At 32.7% G+C, this 25,028-nt stretch overlaps 1 protein-coding gene across 3 annotated transcripts in view; it reads right to left on the bottom strand.

Moving 5' to 3' along the window:
* Window positions 1-25,028, bottom strand: part of LOC127709207 (arylsulfatase B-like) — a 144,133-nt gene that overhangs the window by 79,047 nt on the left and 40,058 nt on the right. For 2 of the 3 annotated variants that reach the window (XM_052214606.1, XM_052214607.1), the window contains exons 5-8: window positions 16,995-17,098; window positions 16,042-16,148; window positions 15,469-15,533; window positions 2,697-2,801 (exon numbers count right to left, since the gene is read on the bottom strand). In XM_052214606.1, coding sequence (XP_052070566.1) covers window positions 2,697-2,801; window positions 15,469-15,533; window positions 16,042-16,148; window positions 16,995-17,098 — 381 coding nt within the window. The remainder of the gene's footprint in view (window positions 1-2,696; window positions 2,802-15,468; window positions 15,534-16,041; window positions 16,149-16,994; window positions 17,099-25,028) is intronic. The other variant, XM_052214608.1, reaches the window with a different exon arrangement.

Raw genomic sequence — 25,028 nt, 5'->3', positions numbered from 1 at the left:
TAAAATCTAAAGGAGCTGACAGTTCACTAACACTACAAAAATAACTCAGTCTGATAAAATCTAAAGGAGCTGACAGTTCACTAACATTACAGAAATAACTCAGTCTGATAAAATCTAAAGGAGCTGACAGTTCACTAACACTACAGAAATAACTCAGTCAGATAAAACTAAAAGGAGCTGACAGTTCACTAACATGACATAAATAACTCAGTCTGATAAAATCTAAAGGAGCTGACAGTTCACTAACATTACAGAAATAACTCAGTCTGATAAAATCTAAAGGAGCTGACAGTTCACTAACATTACATAAATAACTCAGTCTGATAAAATCTAAAGGAGCTGACAGTTCACTAACACTACAGAAATAACTCAGTCTGATAAAATCTAAAGGAGCTGACAGTTCACTAACATGACATAAATAACTCAGTCTGATAAAATCTAAAGGAGCTGACAGTTCACTAACATTACAGAAATAACTCAGTCTGATAAAATCTAAAGGAGCTGACAGTTCACTAACATTACATAAATAACTCAGTCTAATAAAATCTAAAGGAGCTGACAGTTCACTAACACTACAGAAATAACTCAGTCTGATAAAATCTAAAGGAGCTGACAGTTCACTAACATGACATAAATAACTCAGTCTGATAAAATCTAAATGAGCTGACAGTTCATTAACATGACATAAATAACTCAGTCTGATAAAATCTAAAGGAGCTGACATTTCACTAACACTACAGAAATAACTCAGTCAGATAAAACTAAAAGGAGCTGACAGTTCACTAACATGACATAAATAACTCAGTCTGATAAAATCTAAAGGAGCTGACAGTTCACTAACACTACAGAAATAACTCAGTCAGATAAAACTAAAAGGAGCTGAGAGTTCACTAACATGACATAAATAACTCAGTCAGATAAAACTAAAAGGAGCTGACAGTTCACTAACATGACATAAATAACTCAGTCTGATAAAATCTAAAGGAGCTGACAGTTCACTAACACTACAGAAATAACTCAGTCAGATAAACTAAAAGGAGCTGACAGTTCACTAACATGACATAAATAACTCAGTCTGATAAAATCTAAAGGAGCTGACAGTTCACTAACACTACAGAAATAACTCAGTCAGATAAAACTAAAAGGAACTGACAGTTCACTAACACTACAGAAATAACTCAGTCTGATAAAATCTAAAGGAGCTGACAGTTCACTAACATGACATAAATAACTCAGTCTGATAAAATCTAAAGGAGCTGACAGTTCACTAACACTACAGAAATAACTCAGTCAGATAAAACTAAAAGGAACTGACAGTTCACTAACACTACAGAAATAACTCAGTCTGATAAAATCTAAAGGAGCTGACAGTTCACTAACATTACAGAAATAACTCAGTCAGATAGAACTAAAAGGAGCTGACAGTTCACTAACATGACATAAATAACTCAGTCTGATAAAATCTAAAGGAGCTGACAGTTCACTAACATGACATAAATAACTCAGTCTGATAAAATCTAAAGGAGCTGACAGTTCACTAACACTACAGAAATAACTCAGTCAGATAAAACTAAAAGGAGCTGACAGTTCACTAACATGACATAAATAACTCAGTCTGATAAAATCTAAATGAGCTGACAGTTCATTAACATGACATAAATAACTCAGTCTGATAAAATCTAAAGGAGCTGACAGTTCACTAACACTACAGAAATAACTCAGTCAGATAAAACTAAAAGGAGCTGACAGTTCACTAACACTACAGAAATAACTCATTCAGATAAAATCTAAAGGAGCTGACAGTTCACTTGCATTACAGAAATAGTTCGGTTCGATAAAAACTAAAGGATCGAACAGTTAACTTATATGACAGGAATAACTCTGTCCGAAAAAAAACCAACCGCAATACAGTTAACATACAAAAGGAAAAGAACAAATATTTTTTCCCAATTGGTCATCTTCAGTGAGATTGCATGTTCAGTAATCTTCCATGGGTAAAAGGTCTTAACTATGACTACAATAACTATCAAGGAATGACTAGTAATAAATGGTTCAAGTACTTATTCTCATGCAAAAAAAGATTGATGATATGACATCCTAACCTCCCTGTGTTATTTGTTTGTGTGTTGTCATTCTTCTGGAATTGACAACGTCCAAAGATGCCTGGTGTACACATTTGACGCCTGGGCCAGGTTGTTCAACTTGTCGTGAACTTAACGTAAGCGTTCAATTTAACGTGTCACATTGTGTAGTTGCCAAAAAAAATAATACATTGTTTCCAGAAATTCTCGTTGTTTGAAAATTTCAGATACAAATTATAATCTTTATTTGCATCAAAATAGAGAAAAAAAAATGTCTTGGATTTGAAGCTTAAACCATAAAAACTTTGTTTTACGTTCGCAAATATCTGTTTACTTACATTGGCTACATAAACTCGGTAAACTTAATTTGTGACAGTAAAATCTATGTTTCACATATACCATAAACTCATGGAAGTAATCAAGACTAAAATCTTAAGAACCTATTAAGCTGGCGTCCGTAAACTGTAAACTGTATCCATGAATTACCGTCATTCGGCACAAAAACATATTCATACACTGTCGAAAATCGCGATATAATCAGATTCTTCAGATTTTCTATAAGAAAGTCATAAGAAAATCTCAATTTTGGTAATAAAATTTTCAAACGATACGTACCTGAAGTGGAGAGTGTGGAGATGTGTACGGCACGTATAAAAACAACGGCGACGTTTTGGGGTTGTTTTTTTCTATTATCTCTACAGCTCGTTGTGTGAACAAATCCTGAAACAAAATTATGAAATGCGTGTTGTATAATATTGATACTGTTAAAATCTGACAATCAAATTACAAAATAATAGTTTTATGATAGTAAATTTATATATTATATATTAATATACAAGTAAATTTATATATTATATATTAATATACAAGTAAATTACAAATTTTGTAAACTAAAAATGTACTTTTTGTCATGCTGTAGCACTAGTGTAAACAATCATTTATAAATATAACTGTCTGGACCTAAAAAATCTAAAATCGAATGTCTTGAATTTTTAAATTTATTTAGTACCCTATTTAACAACTGTAATCAAAATGATTCCTATACACTAACTTATTCTTCTCAACATGTCACACAGAAGCCCTGTAGTTGTCATACAAATATGAACATCATGAAAGGGCTAGAAAGGATTTTTTTTGTGCAATCTTAGGACATTTTGGATAACTTATGAGCTCATTTACTTAAATTTCGACTTCTTGTGTCAGCATCCGGGCTCACTTTTAATAATGAAGTGAACGGAGAGTTTTGCGATGATTTTGACCGAATGAAGTTGGATCGCCCTTGGCTAACTCGTGGTTTGATTTTGGATAAATGTGCTATAAATAAACTAACTTCGACTAAACTCTGGTTACTCTGGCTCGTGTCAGTTTGCAGCGTTACCAGACAATGGAGCACTAAGGTAAATTTATCTTATTTTGATGATTATTGAATTGGGAATACATTATAGAGGTAGATCTATCCTATGATGACTTCGATTACATAATATGCTAAATATCACCAAGGTTTTAGAACTGGCGTCGTTCCGCATTTAGTTTGTATACCAAAACATAATGTATTCAACACTTTATCTCGTCGACCCAGTTGTAGTTCTCTCGGTACACGCATAGCTTTTGTTTCAAAGAGTTTTCGTCAAAAATAATTTAGAAAGACATGTGCTAGAAGATAATCATACCTCAGTTCATTAGTTTTTTTACTGAAGAGCACAGAAACAGAAGACCGGGACCATTTTAATTTTGATAATGTGAAGAAATGACAATCACATGTGTATTTATTTCAACTGCCATACTTGTAAATTATATATAAATATACTAAATAAATAAATGATTTGGAAAATACGTTGAAGGTATAAAAAGTCATGAGAATTCTGAATGCAAAATACGTTGAAGGTATAAAAAGTCATGAGAATTCCGAATGCAATTAGGTAAATTTCCATTAATATATACTAAATAAATAAATGATTTGGAAAATACGTTGAGGTATAAAAAGTCATGAGAATTCTGAATGCAAAATACGTTGAAGGTATAAAAAGTCATGAGAATTCCGAATGCAATTAGGTAAATTTCCGTTATTATGTTAACATGTTGAACTTCGACCCCGGGTTCAACCAGGGTTAACAAACCAATTGACAAATAGAGATCTCCTTGCGCTCAAATGTAATTCTTAGTGAAGTATACTGGCAATTTTTTTTACAGAAATATATACACATTTTATTATTGATATATTGTCATGCTTCTGCATATTCACTTTTGTGCACGCTGAACTTTAGTTAAATTTGATTCTATACAAATTTTATTACGTCAAGCAATAGGAGTAAGAATATTTTTTCGCGCCAAAATAACCTGCATCACTGCCTGCATCAGTATTCTATCGTGATCTGTCTGACATTTCATTTAAATAGCGTTTAATAATATAGAGTAATTTTGGTAAGTATTACTTATTAATGTTAAGGTTCTCCAGAGGTGGTTTTCTAGACCTTCTTGACGGTCAGTTTAATCCCATTTATCAATTATCCCCGATGACAGAAATGTTAACCCAGTCGATTTGTGTCGTGAGTGAAAATCTTATCTATTTGATGAACTAATTTCTTCATTAACTGTACATGCGATATTTTTGTATTATTTGACTTATTTGAAATGGGTTATGTATGTGTGAATTGTGTAGTGTGTTGTAAGGGCGATGCAAAATTGTGACGTCAGTGCGCGATCACGTGACATTATTATTTGTAAACAAACCGGCTCCCCATGTAACACGTGTGGGAACTATCCATACAAAGTGCAATCAATCTTATATTTCACTATTTTATGATATTTTTGTGTCTGTTTGTAGGTTTGCAGATCAGTAGTCAAAGTAAAGTAGACATAGTGTTATTGTTCCTATTTTGAGTTGTGATTTTTTTATATATCCCGGATAGAATAAGAATTAAGGTAAGTACATTAGTCATTATTTAACTTAAGTCTGAAAAGATGACCCAACTTCCCTATAATTTTTCCTCAATTTTTGAAACACGCAAAATTTAAAGAGCATTTGCTTCCCTTGAACACTATTTGACCCCCTCTACTCCCCATTTCCCTCCAAATTTGCTCAAAAGTCCAACGGCTGTTTTGTGATTTTGACATTTTAACTATTATTTTCTTATTGAACACATTCATTCATTCAGCTTCCATGTATTTGCATCTTATATGAACGAGGTATTAGGTCATGTTTTCCTATACACCTTATTTTTATTTGTCTGCCATTACTGGACATCACCCAGGCTCCTGTAAAATTTTGATGTCACAATACAAAATATCTGATGCCACAATTGAAAAATGATTGTTGCATGACATCAATAGTTCAAGCAGGACAGATTATCAGTTCAGCTTTCATGTATTCACATCTTATATGAACGAGGTGTTAGTTTTATAACATTAAACATTTCAGCATCGCCGGAAAATGAAGCTTTGAGGTAAATATCTTTGTATTTAAATTATTTTGACATTGGAAACTAGACAAAAATATAGAATCTTATGATATTTCCATAAACCTAGATATACAGTATATCGCACATCCTTTTCTTTTTAAATCAGTCGGAAAGAAACTGTCAGTTTCATTTATTTTTTACCACTCATCCCTTATTTCCGTCTATATTTTTCTAGAAGTTTTATCTACACCAAATTAGGACATGGTAACTGGTTCAACATCCGGGTTGTTTGGTTATAGAAACCCAACTTCTTGGTTCTATCCGGGTTCTTTTCTAATATTCCTGTTGAACTTTGAGAAGATATCCGCAAGTATCCGAATAAAGAGATAAAGTAGGTCCAAGACGCTTACCTTGTTTTATATCATTTATACATTCCAGCATCGCTGGAAAATGAAGCTGTAAGGTAAATGCCTTCTCATTTTAATTTTTTAACATGGGGAAACTGGACAAAAATATAACATCGTATGCATCTTAACCCAAATATACATGTGCAGTATATCTAACATCCGTTTTTAGAATCAGAGCCGTTCCGTTTTCATTTATTTTTCACTACTCATTCCTCATTTCCGTCAATATTTTTCTGAGAAGTTTTAAAAACACTGATTCGGACATGTCCTTCATTTGGCCAATGATATGTGCATATAGCACTTCGATCCTTTTGTAGTAGCGGTGAGCATCTGGGACATCCATTTCCTTTTTCATTTATTTTAAAAATATGTATCCTACATGTATCATGCAATGCGGGATTAAGCTGTTCCGCAGAGAAATAAATAGATTTGACAAAAATCTGATGCACATGACACCCCACCAAGACTATGTCTCTAATTACGATTAACCACAAGCCCTACTGCCATGGCCAATATAAAAATCAGTCAGGTAAATTAATTTGTTCACCACTAGCCATATAACCTAGCCTACACCAGTAAATTTCATCACTGGTAAGAGGCCTTACAAGTTACAATTTTAATACAGGCAATGTAAAGTATAAGAAATTTGATTTAAGATTGATTTTCGGTCTAGAAAGTCAAGAAGCTTTTCAAAGACTGAATTCGCCCTGAAAAAAATGCCTCACCAAAAAAAGCCATATAAACCAAAAGAAATTCCATGAATTACTGGTTTTCAGGTTTGTAAGGGAGAATTTTCCTCGTACCAGGAGACAATAGACCATATCGCTAATTGAATATCAGAACACTTGACCTGATAATCTGCTACACTTGAAGTATTGACGTTATACAACAATCACTTTTCCTTTGTGGCGTCACACATTTTGTATTGTGAAGTCAAAATTTTACGGGAACCTTTGTGATGTCCAGAAATGACAGACAAATAGCGATAAGGTCTATCCAGTTTACCAGAAAGTTGAATATGTTGTTCGCATCTTAATTGCACAGGTCTGAAGGGAACAAGTATTTGAAATTCTTTGTGGGGGAGGGGGGGGGGGGGATTTATCTGACATAACATTCATTTTCACCAGTTTCTATAGAGGCTTACCTTAAAGTCTGATAATACTGTGCTCATCTAGCAAGTTGGTTGATTTAATAGTTCATATCATTAAAACTGAGGGTCGAATCAAATCACAAGAATCATATGTGTCATGATTCAGGGGTGGATCCAGCCATTTTTAAAAGGGGGGTTCCCAACCCTGGATAAAGGGGGGGTTCCAACTAAATGTCCCCATTCAAATGCATTGATCGTCAAAAAAAAAAGGGGGGGGGGGGTTCCACCCACCCCCCTGGATCCGCGACTGCGACTCCACAGCTAATACAAATGTTGAAAAGGACCCAAATCAGTTAAGGAACCAGAGCTACAGCATATATAATAATAAGAAGATGTGGTATGATTGCCAATGAGACAACTCTCCACCAGCCCGAGACCATATGTCATTGAAGTTAACAACTATAGGGTACCGCGTACGGTCTTCAACAATGAGCAAAACCCTTACTGCATTGTCATGTATGAATATTAAAGGGTGAATGTCACTATGAATACTATGTAAATAATGTTTAAGAAAGGAGCACATATAGATTTATCGACTTAAAATACAATTTACTCTAATACATATATTTTTGTACTTGAAGAAATTAATTTGCTACATGTTTTTATGGGTCAAGCTAGTCCTATATATATATATATATGTATGCCTTTGCGTCATCTTTTCATTAGGGCCCCGCCGAATGGCGGACGCCCTATAGTGATCAGTCTGTCCGTCCGTCCTTAACAAATTGTGTCCGCTCTATATCTAGAGAACCGTTATGATTTCAAAGTTTATACTTGACATGTATATTAACCAACACCAGAGGGTGTGTCATAATGTATGTACAACTTCCTTGGTCAAAGGTCAAGGTCAAAAACTTTGGTTTTAGTTGACAACCCCATGTCCTATGGTAAAGATCGTGTCCGCTCAAAATCTTGAGAACCGTTATGATTTCAAAGTTTATACTTGGCATGTGTATTAACCAACACCAGAGGGTGTGTCATAATGTATGTACAACTTCCTAGGTCAAAGGCCAAGGTCAAAAACTTTGGTTTTAGTTGACAACCCCATGTCCTATGGTAAAGATCGTGTCCGCTCTATATTTTGAGAACCGTTATGATTTCAAAGTTTATACTTGACTTGTATATTAACCAACACCAGAGGGTGTGTCATAATGTATGTACAACTTCCTAGGTCAAAGGTCAAGGTCAAAAACTTTGGTTTTAGTTGACAACCCCATGTCCTATGGTAAAGATCATGTCCGCTCTATATCGTGAGAACCGTTATGATTTCAAAGTTTATATATATATATACTTGACATGTATATAAACCAACACCAGAGGGTGTGTCATTATTTATGTTCAACTTCCTAGGTCAAAGGTCAAGGTCATAAACTTCGGTTTCAGTTGACAACCCCATGTCCAATGATAAAGATTCAAATTTTTTACCACACATTGTTCACAGCGGGGCCCACAGAGATGGCTCCCATCTCAATGATCATGAGTAGTCATTCTGAACATTGGGAGGAAAGCAATATATTTTTAACACTATATTCTACATGCATATCTACTTTAAAAGTATTGTGTCGATGTTACAACAAAAACTTATTTTGACAATCTTTCATATATTTGCAAGATTTTATATGAAGAATATAGAATCATTGATTGCTTGAGGCCAGTTTATATTTTACTGTGAATGTAAAACTAAGGAGATGTGGTATAATTGCCTTAGAGACAAATATGTGCCCAAATTGTCGTGGATGAAAGACGTAAGCAACAGGAATCTTATTTTAAGCAATTTCTTTAAACATTTATATTGGTCAGAATATTTATCTGTATTAAAAACTATACTGTTTTCATTTTTCGTTTCAGTGTTTTTTAAGCAGTGGCTGTACCTTTCCGGTTACTATTCATGTGTTGTGTATTATGTATCGTAACACTTTATAGTTACTGGACAGGTTGAATTTAGGCGACAAAGCATCCAAACAGCACCAGATCATTATGATCATTTGCGATTCCAGCTGATTTCAGATAAGTAATAAATGATAAAAGAAAGTTAGAAAGCTCTAGTTCATGTAACCAATTTTATTAGATGATTGATAAATATTGAATACAGAAAAAAGCTTAACAATGATCGTAATACTGAAAATGTAAGTTTTGTGATTGAAATGAAAGTAGATCATGACATGATGTGCCTACGCATGGGAAGTTGCATACAGCAAGTCCAGTGATATTGGCAATATCCAGTACGTATAATTAAAATTAAAATTTAAAAGATTTTGCATTGTTATCAAAGTGGTACATGCATGACATGTATTATTGTATGTAGGCAACTGGGGAAAACAGATCTCCTTGTGAAATGGAAACAGATCATGACATGATGTGCATATAGCAAGTCCAGTGATATTGACAATATCCAGTACGTACAGATGAAAGAGACCAGTACTGATAATTTAAATAAAAATTTAAAAGATTTTGCATTGTTATTAAACCAGTACTGTATTATTGTATGCAGGCAACTAGGGAAGACAAATCTCCTTATGATATCTTATATATTTAATGCCAATATATAGTTTAATTAAAAATGGGGGTTTGTCATAGACACAAAATTATAACGCAGGCTTACATATGAAGCACCTTAATAAAGTGCAGTCACCAATCTGAATAGTAGAGTGTATGTCTATGATATCATTTCAGCAGACTATGAGGTTAAGCTCACTTTCAGTAACCCCAAACACTCTTTAATACAATATAATATTGTATATTTCTGTTTCGTTTTATTTGTATTTTTGTAATTCATCACAATTAAAGTCACCAGTTTTAGATTTATGCGCTTTTCCTATATATTTTTTATATGTACCATAAATAATAAACAAACACCAAAATATGTGAATTTTTTTTTAAAAGATAAAAGACTTTTCAATTGAGCGATTAAACTTAAGTCACCTGGTCATATATATAAAGAAACATATAATGCAAAGATGTCAGCCTTTAAACAAAACGGCCACCGGCTTTCACAGAAACAGATGCCAGCATCCAAAGGAAATGACTGTCAGCATTCAATTTATAATGTGTTGAGACAACTTTTACTTACAACTGGGATTCCAGCATCCCTGAGATTAAGGATGAACATCCAATTTTTCTCATGGGATGGCAGCATCCAAAGAGAAAGTTGAGTCTGCATGCATATACATGTAATTGGGATGCCAGCATCCAAACAAAAGGTATATTAAAGTCTATATATATGTTAGATGCCAGCATCCAAATGATGGTGTGTTCAATATGGAACTTTATAAAGCCATATCAGCATCCTGCAAAGGTGAAGATGCTATTTCCATATATTTATGCCCCCGCCAAAGCGGAGGGGGCATTTAGTTTTACCCTTGTCCGTCTGTACGTACATACGTCCGTACGTCCCAAATTTGGTTTCCGTTCTCTAACTTAAGTTTGCCTCAAACAAACTTATATACAATGCTTATTACCACAAAACACAGATCAAGTTTGAATTTTAGTGGCGTCACTTTAACCTTTCTAGAGTTATGCCCCTTTATAAAAGAAAAATTGCAAAAATTTTCATTTCCGTTCTCTGACTTAAGTTTGCCTCAACCAAATGTTATGAAACTTATACACAATGCTTATCACCACAATACACAGATCAAGTTTGAATTATGGTGGCGTCACTTTTACTGTTCTAGAGTAATGCCCCTTTACAATAGCAATTTTTCATTTTTTTCAAAAAATATCAATGATGCTATTGTTCAAGTAATTTTTATACGACCGCAAAAAAATTTTGCTGTCGTATATTGGTATGACGTTGGCGTCATCGTCATCGTCCCAAGACACATTGGTTTTCGCACTCTAACTTTTGTTTAAGTGAATGAATCTCTATGAAATTTTACCATAAGGTTCAATACCACAAAAGGAAGGTTGGGATTGATTTTGGGGGTTATGGTACCAACAGTTAAGGAATTAGGGGCCAAAAATAAGCATTTTTGTAACTTCCAGACATAACTTGTGTGTTAGTGTATGGATCTCTCTGACATTGATCCACAAGGTTCCATATCACAAAGGGAATGCTGGGATTGATTTTGGGGGTAATTGCCTCCAAATTTTTGGAATTGGGGGCCAAAAAAGGGGCAAAAAACAAGCATTTTTCTAGTTTCATGACAATAACTTGTGTGTAAGTGTATGGATCTTTATGAAATTGTACTACAAGGTTCCATATCACAAAGGGAAAGCTGGAATTGAGTTTGGGGGTAATTGCCCAAAACGTTTAGGAAAAAGGGGCCAAAAATAAGCATTTTTCTAGTTTCCAGACAATTACTTGTGTTCTAGTGTATGGATCTCTCTGAAATTGTACTGCAAGGTACCATACTACAAAGGGAAGGCTGGGATTGATTTTGGGGGTAATTGCCTCCAAATTTTAGGAATTAGGGGCCAAAAAGGGGCACAAAAACAAGCATTTTTCTAGTTTCAGGACAATAACTTGTGTGTAAGTGTATGGATCTTTATGATATTGTACTACAAGGTTCCATATCACAAAGGGAAAGCTGGGTTTGAGTTTGGGGGTAATTGCCCTAAAGTTTAGTAAAATGGGGCCAAAAAGGGGCCAGAAAACAAGCATTTTTCTAGTTTCCAGACAATAACTTGTGTTCAAGTGTATGGATCTCTCTAAAATTGTACTGCAAGGTACCATACCACAAAGGGAAGGCCGGGATTGAGTTAGGGGTGATGAATCATAAGGAGGTTCAAAACATTTGGAGGAGGGATTTTTTTTCCTTTTTTTTCTTTAAAATTTTCCATTTTAAATTGGTTACTTCTGATTTATATATAAAAGCAAATAATAATGATATGGTTTGAATAGGTAAATTAAAATTTTTTAAGTTCTTAGACCACATTCATTCTGTGTCAGAAACCTATGCTGTGTCAAATATTTAATTACAATCCAAATTCAGTGCTGTATCAAGCTTGAATGTTGTGTCCATACTTGCCCCAACTGTTCAGGGTTCGACCTCTGCGGTCGTATCAAGCTGCGCCCAGCAGAGCATTTTATTAAAATTGGAGTTATCTTCCTTTGTCCATGATTATGATTGAATCAAGTACAATCAATGCTTTATACAATGCAATGTTTAATTTTGCCTTCCACTGATAAAACACAGATCAAGTTGAATTTGGGTAGTGTCACTTTAACCATTTTTGAGTGATGCCCCTTTATAAATCGAAAAATTGTAAAATTTTTAGTTTCCGTTCTGTAACTTAAGTTTGCCCCAACCAAACATGAAACCTATACACAATACTTATTACCACAAAACTAAGATCAAGTACAAATTTGGGTAGCGTCACTTTTATTGTTCTTGAGTTATGTCCCTTTTTAATGTATCCAAGCAGGGGCATCATCTGTGTCCATGGGGACACATTCTCCATTTATTTTGTATAATCCGCCAACACATTTTTAAAATATCCTGTATACAAAAATAAAAGTTGTTAATTGAATAAAACAACCTCTCAACTACAAAAGGCAATGAAAGAATTATATAGGCATCCGATATTTTTTAAAACCAATAAAATTTGTTCAGCAGAATCTGCTACCCATAGAGATGAAATGAATCCGTATGCTTGAAGTAAGATTAGCATATGTTGATACTATATTATCATACATGAAATTGAATATTATGTCCAGAACAATGCAAGACATAGAGGTGTATACGAATGAAAGTTATGATAGATCCGAATTTTATTAGAATGCACCAATAAGAAACCGTAGTTTTTCTTCAATTTATTTACCTAAAACTATTATATCAGCTGCAAAATTATTATTATATGTACGCCTACATTGCACTACACAATGGAAATTAACAATGTATATTTATATAAACGATCAAACTTGTAAATAAATAAATAAATAAATAGATAACGACTACAGACATAAAAAGGAGAGAACAATCGATTATATACGGTTATAACCGAATATTGTATAATCACTGTCCAGCACAATTGATGAAATATTAGTGTACTGTACAACTGAAGAAATATCACTGTACTGTACAAATGATGACGATCACTACTATACAGTACAATTGATTAACTATCACTGTACAGTACAATTTATGAAATATCACTGTACAGTACAATTTATGAAATATCACTGTACAGTACAATTTATTAAATATCACTGTACAGTCAATTGATGAAATATCACTGTACAGTACAAATGATGAAATATCACTGTACAGTACAATTGATGAAATATCACTGTACAGTACAATTGATGAAATATACTTGTGCAGTACAATTGATGAAATATCACTGTACAGTACAATTGATTAAAATATCACTGTACAGTGCAATTGATGAAATATCACTGTACAGTACAATTGATGAAATATCACTGTACAGTACAATTGATAAAATATTACTGTACAGTACAATTGATGAAATATCACTGTACAGTCAATTTATGAAATATCACTGTACAGTACAATTGATAAAATATTACTGTACAGTACATTTGATGAAATATCACTGTACAGTACAATTGATGAAATATCACTGTACAGTCACTACAAATTGATGAAATATCACTGTACAGTACAATTGATGAAATATCACTGTACAGTCACTACAAATGTACAAAAGTCTAAAAAGACCAATTTTTGTCTCAATTTGCATGAACAATTACTCGACATTCTCCAAAATTATGACTTGTGTCTAAATTTTTCTTGACAATTTCTGATTTATATTAAATTTGTATGCAATTTACTCTACAAATTCTCGACATTCTGAATATGGTCTTAAAATTTCTTGACAAATTCTCGACATTTGAATACTGTCTTGAAATTTCTCGACATGTTCTCGACATTCTTTTTTTTTCTTAGTATGGCTTGACATATTCTGGACATTTTGAATTGTGTTTTAAATTTACGTGACAATTCTGAGCTTTACAAATCATGACCAATATACATGATATATCTTTATCTTTAATTCTCTTTATAGAATAAACAAAAGTTGGGCATGTAAATATTTTTATAATTAAAAATTTTGGTATAAAAATATTTTTATAAATACAAATATGGGTATGAAAATAAGAACAAATACAAATGTGAGTATGTTGATATAAACCAATTTAAATGTGGGTTTGTAAATAATTACAAATGTAATTTATAAATCTTATAAATAATTGCTAAAATGATTGAAACCAATCATACTGTAGACATCTTTCATTTTTCATGCATAATATTCAATGTTAATATGATAAATAAACAATTATTGTACCAAAATGTGGCTTTTTATAATTAGCAATGTATTATTGTATCCTAATTCTTCTAAGTTTAGTTTAGCGATACAGTAAAAAACAGCAAAAGAAAGTGTTTAAAATTTAAACTGTCAGAAATGTGTCTATACACAATTCAGGCGAAATTTATACTTATGAGATTGAGTCAAGACATCTTTAAGACTGTCAAGAATGTGTCAAGACATATTAAGACATTATTAAGAATGTCAAAAATATGTCAACACTGATCGAGACAAATTTAAGACAGTGAAGAATTGGTCGAGACTAATCAAGAGACTTATCAGATGATAAGGAAAGTGTCGAGAAATTTTTGGACAATGTTAATACTGTCAAGACATATGTCAAGTAAAATCAAGAACTATATTAGACAAATTCAGAATTTGTCACTTTTTTTTAAAAATATTTCAGACAAAGAAAGAATGTCGAGTAAAAATTCATGCAAATTCAGACAAAAATTGTACAGTACATTTGATGAAATATCACTGCACAGTACAATTGATGAAATGTCACTGTACAGTACAATTGATGAAATATCACTGAACAGAACAATTGATGACTACCACTGTACAGAACAATTGATGACTACCACTGTACAGAACAATTGATGACTACCACTGTACAGTACAATTGATGACTACCACTGTACAGAACAATTGATGACTACCACTGTACAGAACAATTGATGACTACCACTGTACAGAACAATTGATGAAATGTCACTGTACAGTACAATTGATGAAATATCACTGAACAGTACAATTGATGACTACCACTGTACAGAACAATTGATGACTACCACTGTACAGAACAATTGATGACTACCACTGTACAGAACAATTGATGACTATCACTGAACAGTACAATTGATGACTACCACTGTACAGAACAATTGATGACTACCACTGTACAGAACAATTGATGACTACCAACGTACAGTACAATTGATGAAATATCACTGAACAGTACAATTGATGACTACCACTGTACAGAACAATTGATGACTACCACTGTACAGTACAATTGATGAAATATCACTGTGCAGTATAATTGATGAAATATCACTGTACAGTACAATTGATGAAATGTCACTGTACAGTACAATTAATGAAATATCACTGAACAGTACAATTGATGGAATATAATATCAATATTCCAATATACGTACTGTATTATATGAGCCCTCTTGTGGTCTATAAACTGTCTCATTTTCCCAGAAATCGTAAACACCAACTGAAATGGAATTATACACGTTTTATGATTATTATGCACGTTAGCTTATACTGCTTTAGCAAGACTAATATTTTTCTATTTTTAACGGTCGTTTTCAAATGATAAATAGTGGCATAATTTCTTTGATCTTTTATAACAACATGTCTGAGTTCTTCATTTGCCTATGGCGTTATATCCGCAATAGCTTAACTTGCCTCGATCAACACTTTATCGGTTATATCATTTAAAGACTCTTTCAAACTCACATAACCGATTTGATGATGTCAGTGTTCTTTCCGCAGATTTGAATTTAAGCAACTTCTCTTAAAATGAGATGCGTAAATATCTATCAATTTAACTGTATACTATAATTTTAAATGTTCGTACGTATACATTTATTTCAGCAAAACACAAAAGTCAAATGTAACAGACATCACAAATAGAAAAATTATGCAAACACATCAATAAAATGAGGAAAACCTGTAATCATATTATTAATTATACTAAACTGAAGTGTAGGTTCACATACAAAGTTGTCTTGTGAAGTAATCTCCAGCACCTCTTAAAAGACCAGTAAACGAGTCGAACCCTCTAGAGGTTGGAAGAAGATTCTTATTACAATCTCCAAGATGCCACCTATAAAATATTTTTATTTTATCATGATTTATTGCTTTATTGTTTCCCCTCTATATAACATATGATACATACAATGAATAATAAACTACTGTACCTATAAACTGCATATGACAAGAATGGAATGATACATTTGGTATACGCCAATGAAAAAGCACTTAAACGACACAAAATAATAATAATTTAGAGGTCATCGTATGCTCTCCAACAATTGCTAAGTGTATATATACATGATATAATATGTCAAGTTTTAAATTTTCGTAATTGAACACAGGCTAGCTATCAAACTTATTTCATCAGTATTAAATTCTCTAAATGGCGCCATATATTGTTTTATACGAAAAAACAACCCTTAACGATGCTTAAATACTCACTCTGTCTCAGTGCAGAATAGACCGACCATAATTATTCACTAAGCAAAGTGCAAACGATGTCCTTGCATTTTTATAATAACTTTCACTAGATACACTAGAGAGCAATTATCTGGAAAGCCAAACCAAAAAAAAAAAAAAAAAAAAAAACTGTTTGAAGAAATCAACCAGAACAACCAAAACTAAAGCTTAAGTTAACGTGCAGCCAGAACAACCAAAACTAAAGCTTAAGTTAACGTGCAGCCAGAACAACCAAAACTAAAGCTTAAGTTAACGTGCAGCCAGAACAACCAAAACTAAAGCTTAAGTTAACGTGCAAACTTGTTGAATTTTATGAAATGAAAATTAAAGGAAAAACAGAAAATTTGAATCATGAAAAATACTGGAGCACTAGCTACTAAGTACATGAGCACTTTGACAGAAGTCTGGATGTTTACATTGGCAATTGTGTTTATTTTGTAACTAACTTAAAACATACTTTCCTGTCATGTGAGTAGTATAACCGATTTCCTTTAACATTTCTGGTAGCAATGTAGCAGATTCTGGCAGGAATTTAGCCTCATTTGGGATGATTGAACCAAACTGAAGTAAACAACACAATGATATGATCACAGGGTGATAGTCTATGAGACAGTAAACAAACAACACAATGATATGATCACAGGGTTATAGTCTATGAGACAATAAACAAACAACACAATGATATGATCACAGGGTGATAGTGTATTAGACAGTTAACAAACAACACAATTTTATGATCACAGGGTGATAGTGTATTAGACAGTAAACAAACAACACAATGATATGATCACAAGGTGATAATCTATGAGACAATTAACAAACAACACAATGATATGATCACAGGGTGATAGTGTATTAGACAGTTAACAAACAACCTAATGATATGATCACAGGGTGATAATCTATGAGACAGTTAACAAACAACACAATGATATGATCACAGGGTGATAGTGTATTAGACAGTTAACAAACAACCTAATGATATGATCACAGGGTGATAATCTATGAGACAGTTAACAAACAACACAATGATATGATCACAGGGTGATAGTGTATTAGACAGTTAACAAACAACACAATGATATTATCACAGGGTGGTAGTGTATTAGACAGTAAACAAACAACACAATGATATGATCACAAGGTGATAGTCTATGAGACAACAAACAAACAACACAATGATATGATCACAGGGTGATAGTGTATTGGACAGTAAACAAACAACACAATGATATGATCACAGGGTGATAATCTATGAGACAGTTAACAAACAACACAATGATATGATCACAGGGTGATAGTCTATGAGACAATAAACAAACAAATCAATGATTTGATCACAGGGTGATAGTCTATGAGACAGTAGACAAACAACACAATGATATGATCACAGGGTGATAATCTATGAGACAGTTAACAAACAACACCATTATATGATCACAGGGTGATAGTCTATGAGACAATAAATAAACAAATCAATGATTTGATCTCAGGGTGATAGTCTATGAGACAGTAGACAAACAACACAATGATATGATCACAGGGTGATAATCTATGAGACAGTTAACAAACAACACCATGATATGATCACAGGGTGATAGTCTATGAGACGGTTAACAAACAACCAGGCATGGGGCGAATTACATTGCAATGTAATGCATTATATTACAATTACTTTGACAAAAGAATGCATTAAATTACAATTACATGGATTTATTAAAGTAATGCATTATATTACAATTACTTTTGCAAAGTAATGCATTGAATTACACATTACATTTGGAAATGTTATTATAAAGTGAAAAAAAATCCAACATTTTGAAAAACAACATGAAGTCACAAAAGATTCTAGCATAACTGTTCTGTATACATATTAAATTTAAGCAACAAGTAAAAAGTCTGTTCAATACAACTATAACATATTAATATCATAAGGGTTGAAGGTATACATCTCTGTGTTTTCTCTAAACAGAAATTACTGAGATGAAGTTTAATATTTATTTTAACTAATGTAAACTTCAATTTTATAAATATACATTTGTTTTATTAATTCCAATCAAAAATATTTACTGAGAATTTCTTTCCTAATTATATAATAAAGAAAGAGCTTTATTTATGACCAAGTGTCAAAATGGTGAAAAGATTGATTGTCAAATAAACTAATTAGTGTTTATGACAATGGTCAATTTTCTGTTATTTAATCATGACAAGGTCTCCATTGATGTTTTAACAACAATAAAACACATTTACAGTAATGTTTTTCAGATAAGAAAAAAAAAAACAATATCCAAATGATTATGTTCTAAATTAATCCAGAAATCTGAAATTCTGATTAAGCTGAATCTCCAACAATCTGTGAAAGATAATTAGTATATGAAACAAGTAATGCCATGTAATGCAATGTAATGCATGAAATTACACAACTTTTTTCTCAAGTAATGCATTAAATTACAATTACATGTAATGCAAAAATTGCTGCATTACACATTACATGCAATTACTTGGAAAAATGTAATGCATTACCATGCATTACAATTACAAATTTGCATTACCCCATGCCTGCAAACAACACAATGATATGATCATTGGGTGATAGTCTTTGAGACAATTAACAGCAACACAATGATACGATCATTGGGTGATAGTCTATGAGACAGTAGACAAACAACACAATGATATGATCACAGGGTGATAGTCTATGAGACAGTAGACAAACAACACAATGATATGATCACAGGGTGATAGTCTATATTACAGTAAACAAACAACACAATAATATGATCAGAGGGTGATAGTCTACGAGACAATAAACAAACAACACAATGATATGATCACAGGGTGATAATCTATGAGACAGTAGACAAACAACACAATGATTTGATCACAGGGTGATAGTCTATATTACAGTAAACAAACAACACAATAATATGATCATTGGTTGATAGACTATGAGACAGTAGACAAACAACACAATGATATGATCACAGGGTGATAGTCTGAGACAGTAAACAAACAACACAATGGTATAATCATAGGGTGTAAACGTCTATAACTCAGTAAACAAACGAACATCACAATGATATGATCACAGGGTGATAGTCTATGAGACAGTAACCAAACAACACAATGATATGATCATAGGGTGTAAACGTCTTTTAGGCAATAGGGAAACAACACAATGATATGATCATAGGGTGTAAACGTCTATGAGACAATAGGGAAACAACACGATGATATGACCATAGGGTGTAAACGTCTAATAGACAATAACCAAACAACACAATGATATGATCATAGGGTGTAAACGTCTATGAGACAATAGGGAAACAACACAATGATATGTTCAAAGTGTGTAAACGTCTATGAGACAGTAACCAAACAACACAATGATATGATCATAGGGTGTAAACGTCTATGAGACAATAGGGAAACAACACAAGGATATGATCATAGGTTTGATATCACTGCTTTTTAATTGTTAGTCCGCAAGGGTATCACCAGCTCAGTCTCTCGGGCAAATTTAATCTTCGATGAATTTGCCTGTTCTGGTTTTTAAACGTTTCTACGTATTAACAAAATCCTTGCTTTTGAATATTTACTTTTGAGCGTTCACAGTGAAGACAAGAAAAGAGCTTCGGACGCAGGAAATACATAACGTTTTTCATTTATGGCCCTGTTTGTACCATTACGGTTATTCCAGAAACGCGAAAATTAATATCATAAGCTTTCTTTTTATGCATTAAAAAGTCTAGCACGTATCAAAGGTAGTTGTCAGAGAACCTGCTTCAAAGCAATCGATTTTAAGAAGCTTTTATCAATCGAAACTAGAAAAAAATAATGTATCTTTGGCTACCGAGTTTGGTACTATTCTAAAATCTATAACAAACTATCGGTGTCCTAAAAAGTATTTTATAAACGTTACAATAAAAGTGAGAGAGTGGTTTTTTAATTTTGAAAGTATGTATGCATATGTTATTGAAATCTACACTAGTAACGGGTTTTACTACTGAAACGGTCATTTTAAACTGAACAACTCTTAAATGCCTGAAATTACCGCAAGGAAAAATATCAATATCGTTTTCAGTTGTTCAGTACATGTTCAGTACACTAGCTATCGCGATCGATTAAGTACCAGTCAGTACTGGTTCAGGTAATAATAAAAAAAAAAAAAAAAACGCCTAGAGTCGAATCAAGTACTGTCAAGTACATTTTAGTACACGTCAGTTCATCGATAAAATAGTTGTTTGGGAATTTTCAGTAGCGTTCAGTTCCAGGTAAATCTATCAATTTGGACATAAAATTGTTTGTGCAGATTCACAAGGTTTGTCTCCCTTTATTCGAGCTTGTTTTGAATACCCTGATTTCTCAATTATATTCATTTCCTTCCGTGAAAATTTGTTTGCTTTATTTCATTGTCAAAAATAAAATATATGTGACAGTTGAATGAACACAAATAAAACTAAAATGAAATATGTTCTCGGAATTGCGTACAAATTTACCTAGCTTTAACGGCCGAAAGTGGCTTTTGACAAATTCTTCAAATTGTAACCTTTGAACAATTTATACTCAATTGATTAAATTGGACAATTAAACTTTGTTATTGTAAATATCAATTTTATCTATAAAATGTAGTTTTATGAGAATAAAGTTAATTGCATATCATTCAATTTGCAATGTATTTTGTTCATGTTTTAATATCAAATATACTCTATTGCAATCATAAAAAATATAGCAAGTTTTCGCATGGAAGGAAATATTGATGATCGAAAATAACTTTTACAAAAAAAAAAAACTAATGTATTTGTTTATATAAAGAATATGTTCCGTAATGACATGAATTCTTATTCGAGGTCTGTAAAAATACTACACACAATTTTTTGTTAGTATTTCGTTAGTTAGCAAATAAATAACATGGAAATTTATATCAGTTAAAGAATATTGTTTATACAGCCTAAAACATGATAGTCTCCTTAAGTCTCCATCCGTTGCTGTATATTAAGTCGCTAAAAAACGACGATTTTCAAATAAAATGTCAAAAAATAGTTGTCAAATCCGTGAGTAAATATTTAAACCTTAGCAACAGATACCATGTATTGCGTATTTCAAATATTCAAAATAATTAAATTAAAAATGCACCCCCCCCCCCACCCCCCCCCCCCCCCCCCCCAATAAAAAAGAACATGTATGATAGCTTTTAATGTTTTTTTAAATTACATGTATCATTTGGGGATCGGCTTCGTTCTCTATTTGTTTTCTCGTGTTTTTTCTTTCTTTTTTTTAATGATAAATGAAAAAAAAACCAATATACAGTCAATAACAGCAGACAGGTTTACCCATATAGTGTATAACAGTTGAGAATTAATTTAACGGAAACAATGAAAGATCTGCCATCAACGCCAATTTTTTTTTTATAAAAATATGTTCTGAACATGCATGTAATATTTGCCACTGGACGTTAAGTAATTATCAATCGATCATTTTCATGAAATGACATTATGTTTTGAAGCTCAAGGTTAGTATATATCTATATATACACGTGAAGCTGTGATACTGTGATTTTTTTAATTTAACAGCTGAAAAGATTTTTTTTCAAAAAATTATTTTTTTTTGTTTTTTTTTTGAAAAAAATAATGTTTATTTATAATCTCTAACTCAACTTGAACATGTTCGCTCAGCAAGGACTGTGCATTATATGAATTAATCTAGGAAATTCAATGTATAAAAATTGTAAATTTGGTGTGGGATAATTTCAATTTGGCAAACTTGAAAAAAATATGACATCAACGTGTCGTATAAAGAGAATGCAGTCATGCAGCCTTTGCCGTGACAGTACGAGCAAATCTTCCGTAGGTATACATACAAGTTATTATGATCTAATATTTTATAATTTTTAAGGAAAGCCTATGTATGAAACTTATGAGCAGTTCTTGTAATTTGTATTTTAAATGGTAACACGACAGCACGTTTTTAAACTGACTATTTCAACCCCCTTTCATTACATTGTATCATAATCCTAAAAAGTACATTCGAGAAGAGAGTTATAATAATTTGGTAATTTGTAGAAATAAAATGTGAAAACATATAACGCTTGTGCATATACATGATTTTTTTTAAATTTAAAAGTTAGAAATTAAATATACACTCGGGTAACTTTCAGCTGATTGAAAAACGTGATTTAAAGCTGAGGTGGACATCCTAGTTGATTGGATTGGCAATTAGCTTTTTTGTTTATTTTTCTGATACATGTACAAGTTGCTTTTTAAAAAAAAAAGACAATACGTGATGAACCTTAGAACTTTTTTATTCTAACTATTAATTCAACTGAATAAGAAATTATATATCAGTGCTATCTTGGCCATGTGTGTGGAGGATAATATTTTCTTTTTATTGTAAATCATTACAGTTTTGGCATGTTGAGAGAAGTGTTAAATTTAAAGCAAGGAGAGAAAATAAAAGATTCCCAGACGTATAATTTCTTAAAGAATTATAATAATTCAAAACATGGAGGACACATGTACCTTCTTCCAAAAATTCATAAAATTAATCTAGAAATAAGTAATGAGGCATTGCGAACTGATCAGCTAGCAGGACACATTAATGTTCGTTACCGACCAATCATCAATTAGTGTAACTCTCCCGCGAGAGATACTTTCTTGATTTAATTATAAATAGAAAAAAGAAGACGTGGTATGATTGCCAATGAGACAACTCTCCACAAGAGACCAAATGACACAGAAATTAACAACTATAGGTCACCGTACGGCCTTCAACAATGAGCAAAGCACATACCGCATAGTCAGCTATAAAGGCCCCGAAATGACAAATGTAAAACAATTCAAACGAGAAAACTAACGGCCTAATTTATGTACAAAAAATGAACGAAAAACAAATATGTAGCACATCAACAAACGACAACCACTGAATTACAGGCTCCTGACTTGGGACAGGCACATACATACAGAATGTGGCGGGGTTAAACATGTTAGCGGGATCCCAACATTCCTCTAACCTGGGACAGTGGTGTAACAGTACAACATAAGAACGAACTATAAAAATCAGTTGAAAAAGGCTTAACTCATCAGATGGATACAACAGAAATACTACACAGAGTGGACGTGGCCGGGTACTTGTATATCCCAACAACAAATAGACACTAAGCACAGATCTATGGATGAAATTTGAAAAAAAAATAGGCAGGACAGGAGTTTTGAGTTAAAAAAAAGGCAGGATGAGACACTCTGCAAAAAAAAAAAGGCAGGATGACAATTTATGTAAAAAAAAGTCAGGATAAACTAAAAAAAAAAAAGGCAGGACCGAATAGAATGAAAAATAAAAAAGCAGGATAGAGATTACAACTAAAAAAAATGCAGGAAAATTTTTTTCATCCTAGCCCCCTAAAAATCAAATGGCAGCTCCCTGATATGAGGTGTCGACATCTAGTATGTCCTATTTAGAGGGTGGTAAAGGGTTATTTTCGTGCAACGTTTTCGGCCTTTTTATTTCACGTGTTTCCGTGTTTCGACGTTTTATTTCTCGTTTTCTCGTGTTTGGTTCGATGTGCGTGCTTCGTGTTTTCCCTTAATTATTTTCCGTGTTTCGTGTCGGTATTCTTATTTTCTCGTGCTTGTCCCTCATTTGATTAAAAACTAAACCGGGACTAATTCAAAGTCAGCCCAAATATTGTTTTAAATTATAAACTAATTAACTGGTCCCGAGATATTTATTAATAGCCTATTGTATTGCTATGATAAATCGGATGCAACTAACGGACGCTAAAAGGTGACCACATGCAGGGTCGCCATGTCCATTTATAATGACTGCATGATCTCCAAGAATGGCTGAGTAATAACTTTTGGTACTTTTTTCCTTAATATTTACGATTTTATTCCTTGGCTTCGTTTTTCCAGAGTGTTTTTATTTCGTGCAACATTTTTGCGATTTGTTATTTCACGTGTTTCCGTGTTCAGACCCTCCCTTATACCACCCTCTATTTAGATACCGAAGTGTACAAAAGTGAATGATTCCATAATAATGGAATTCTTGATGTTAAGTCACATATATTAAAAACACAGAAACGTATCAATATTTACCAATCACTAGTGCACATCTAAAATACACATAAATTTAAGAGCATTACAGTGTGTGAATAATATAAGAAATTTCTACTTCTACCACTAAGTGACCAACGTCATTTGGTTGACTATCCTGTCACTGTTTGGTGTGCGCTTGCATACTTAACAAGTCCAAAAATGATTTTAACAGAAAGGAAATAATTTGTGCTGTACATAATATTTATACATGGTGCAAATAAAAACATGGGACTTGAAATTTAATGTGCATGCAGTAGTCTCTTGAACGAGTCAAGACTTTCTGCATTTAATTAACTTACAAGATAACTTAATTGATAGAGAATACTGTAAAAAGGAAACAGTAAAAGTTGTAAAAATGTATATTAACGAACAGTCTTTATATTAATTGTTTTATTTTCATT

Source organism: Mytilus californianus, unplaced genomic scaffold (genome assembly GCF_021869535.1).
Source record: "Mytilus californianus isolate M0D057914Y unplaced genomic scaffold, xbMytCali1.0.p SCAF_7, whole genome shotgun sequence".
In the NCBI taxonomy this organism is placed as follows: domain Eukaryota; kingdom Metazoa; phylum Mollusca; class Bivalvia; order Mytilida; family Mytilidae; genus Mytilus; species Mytilus californianus.
This window is presented reverse-complemented; position numbering and strand designations above follow the sequence as displayed.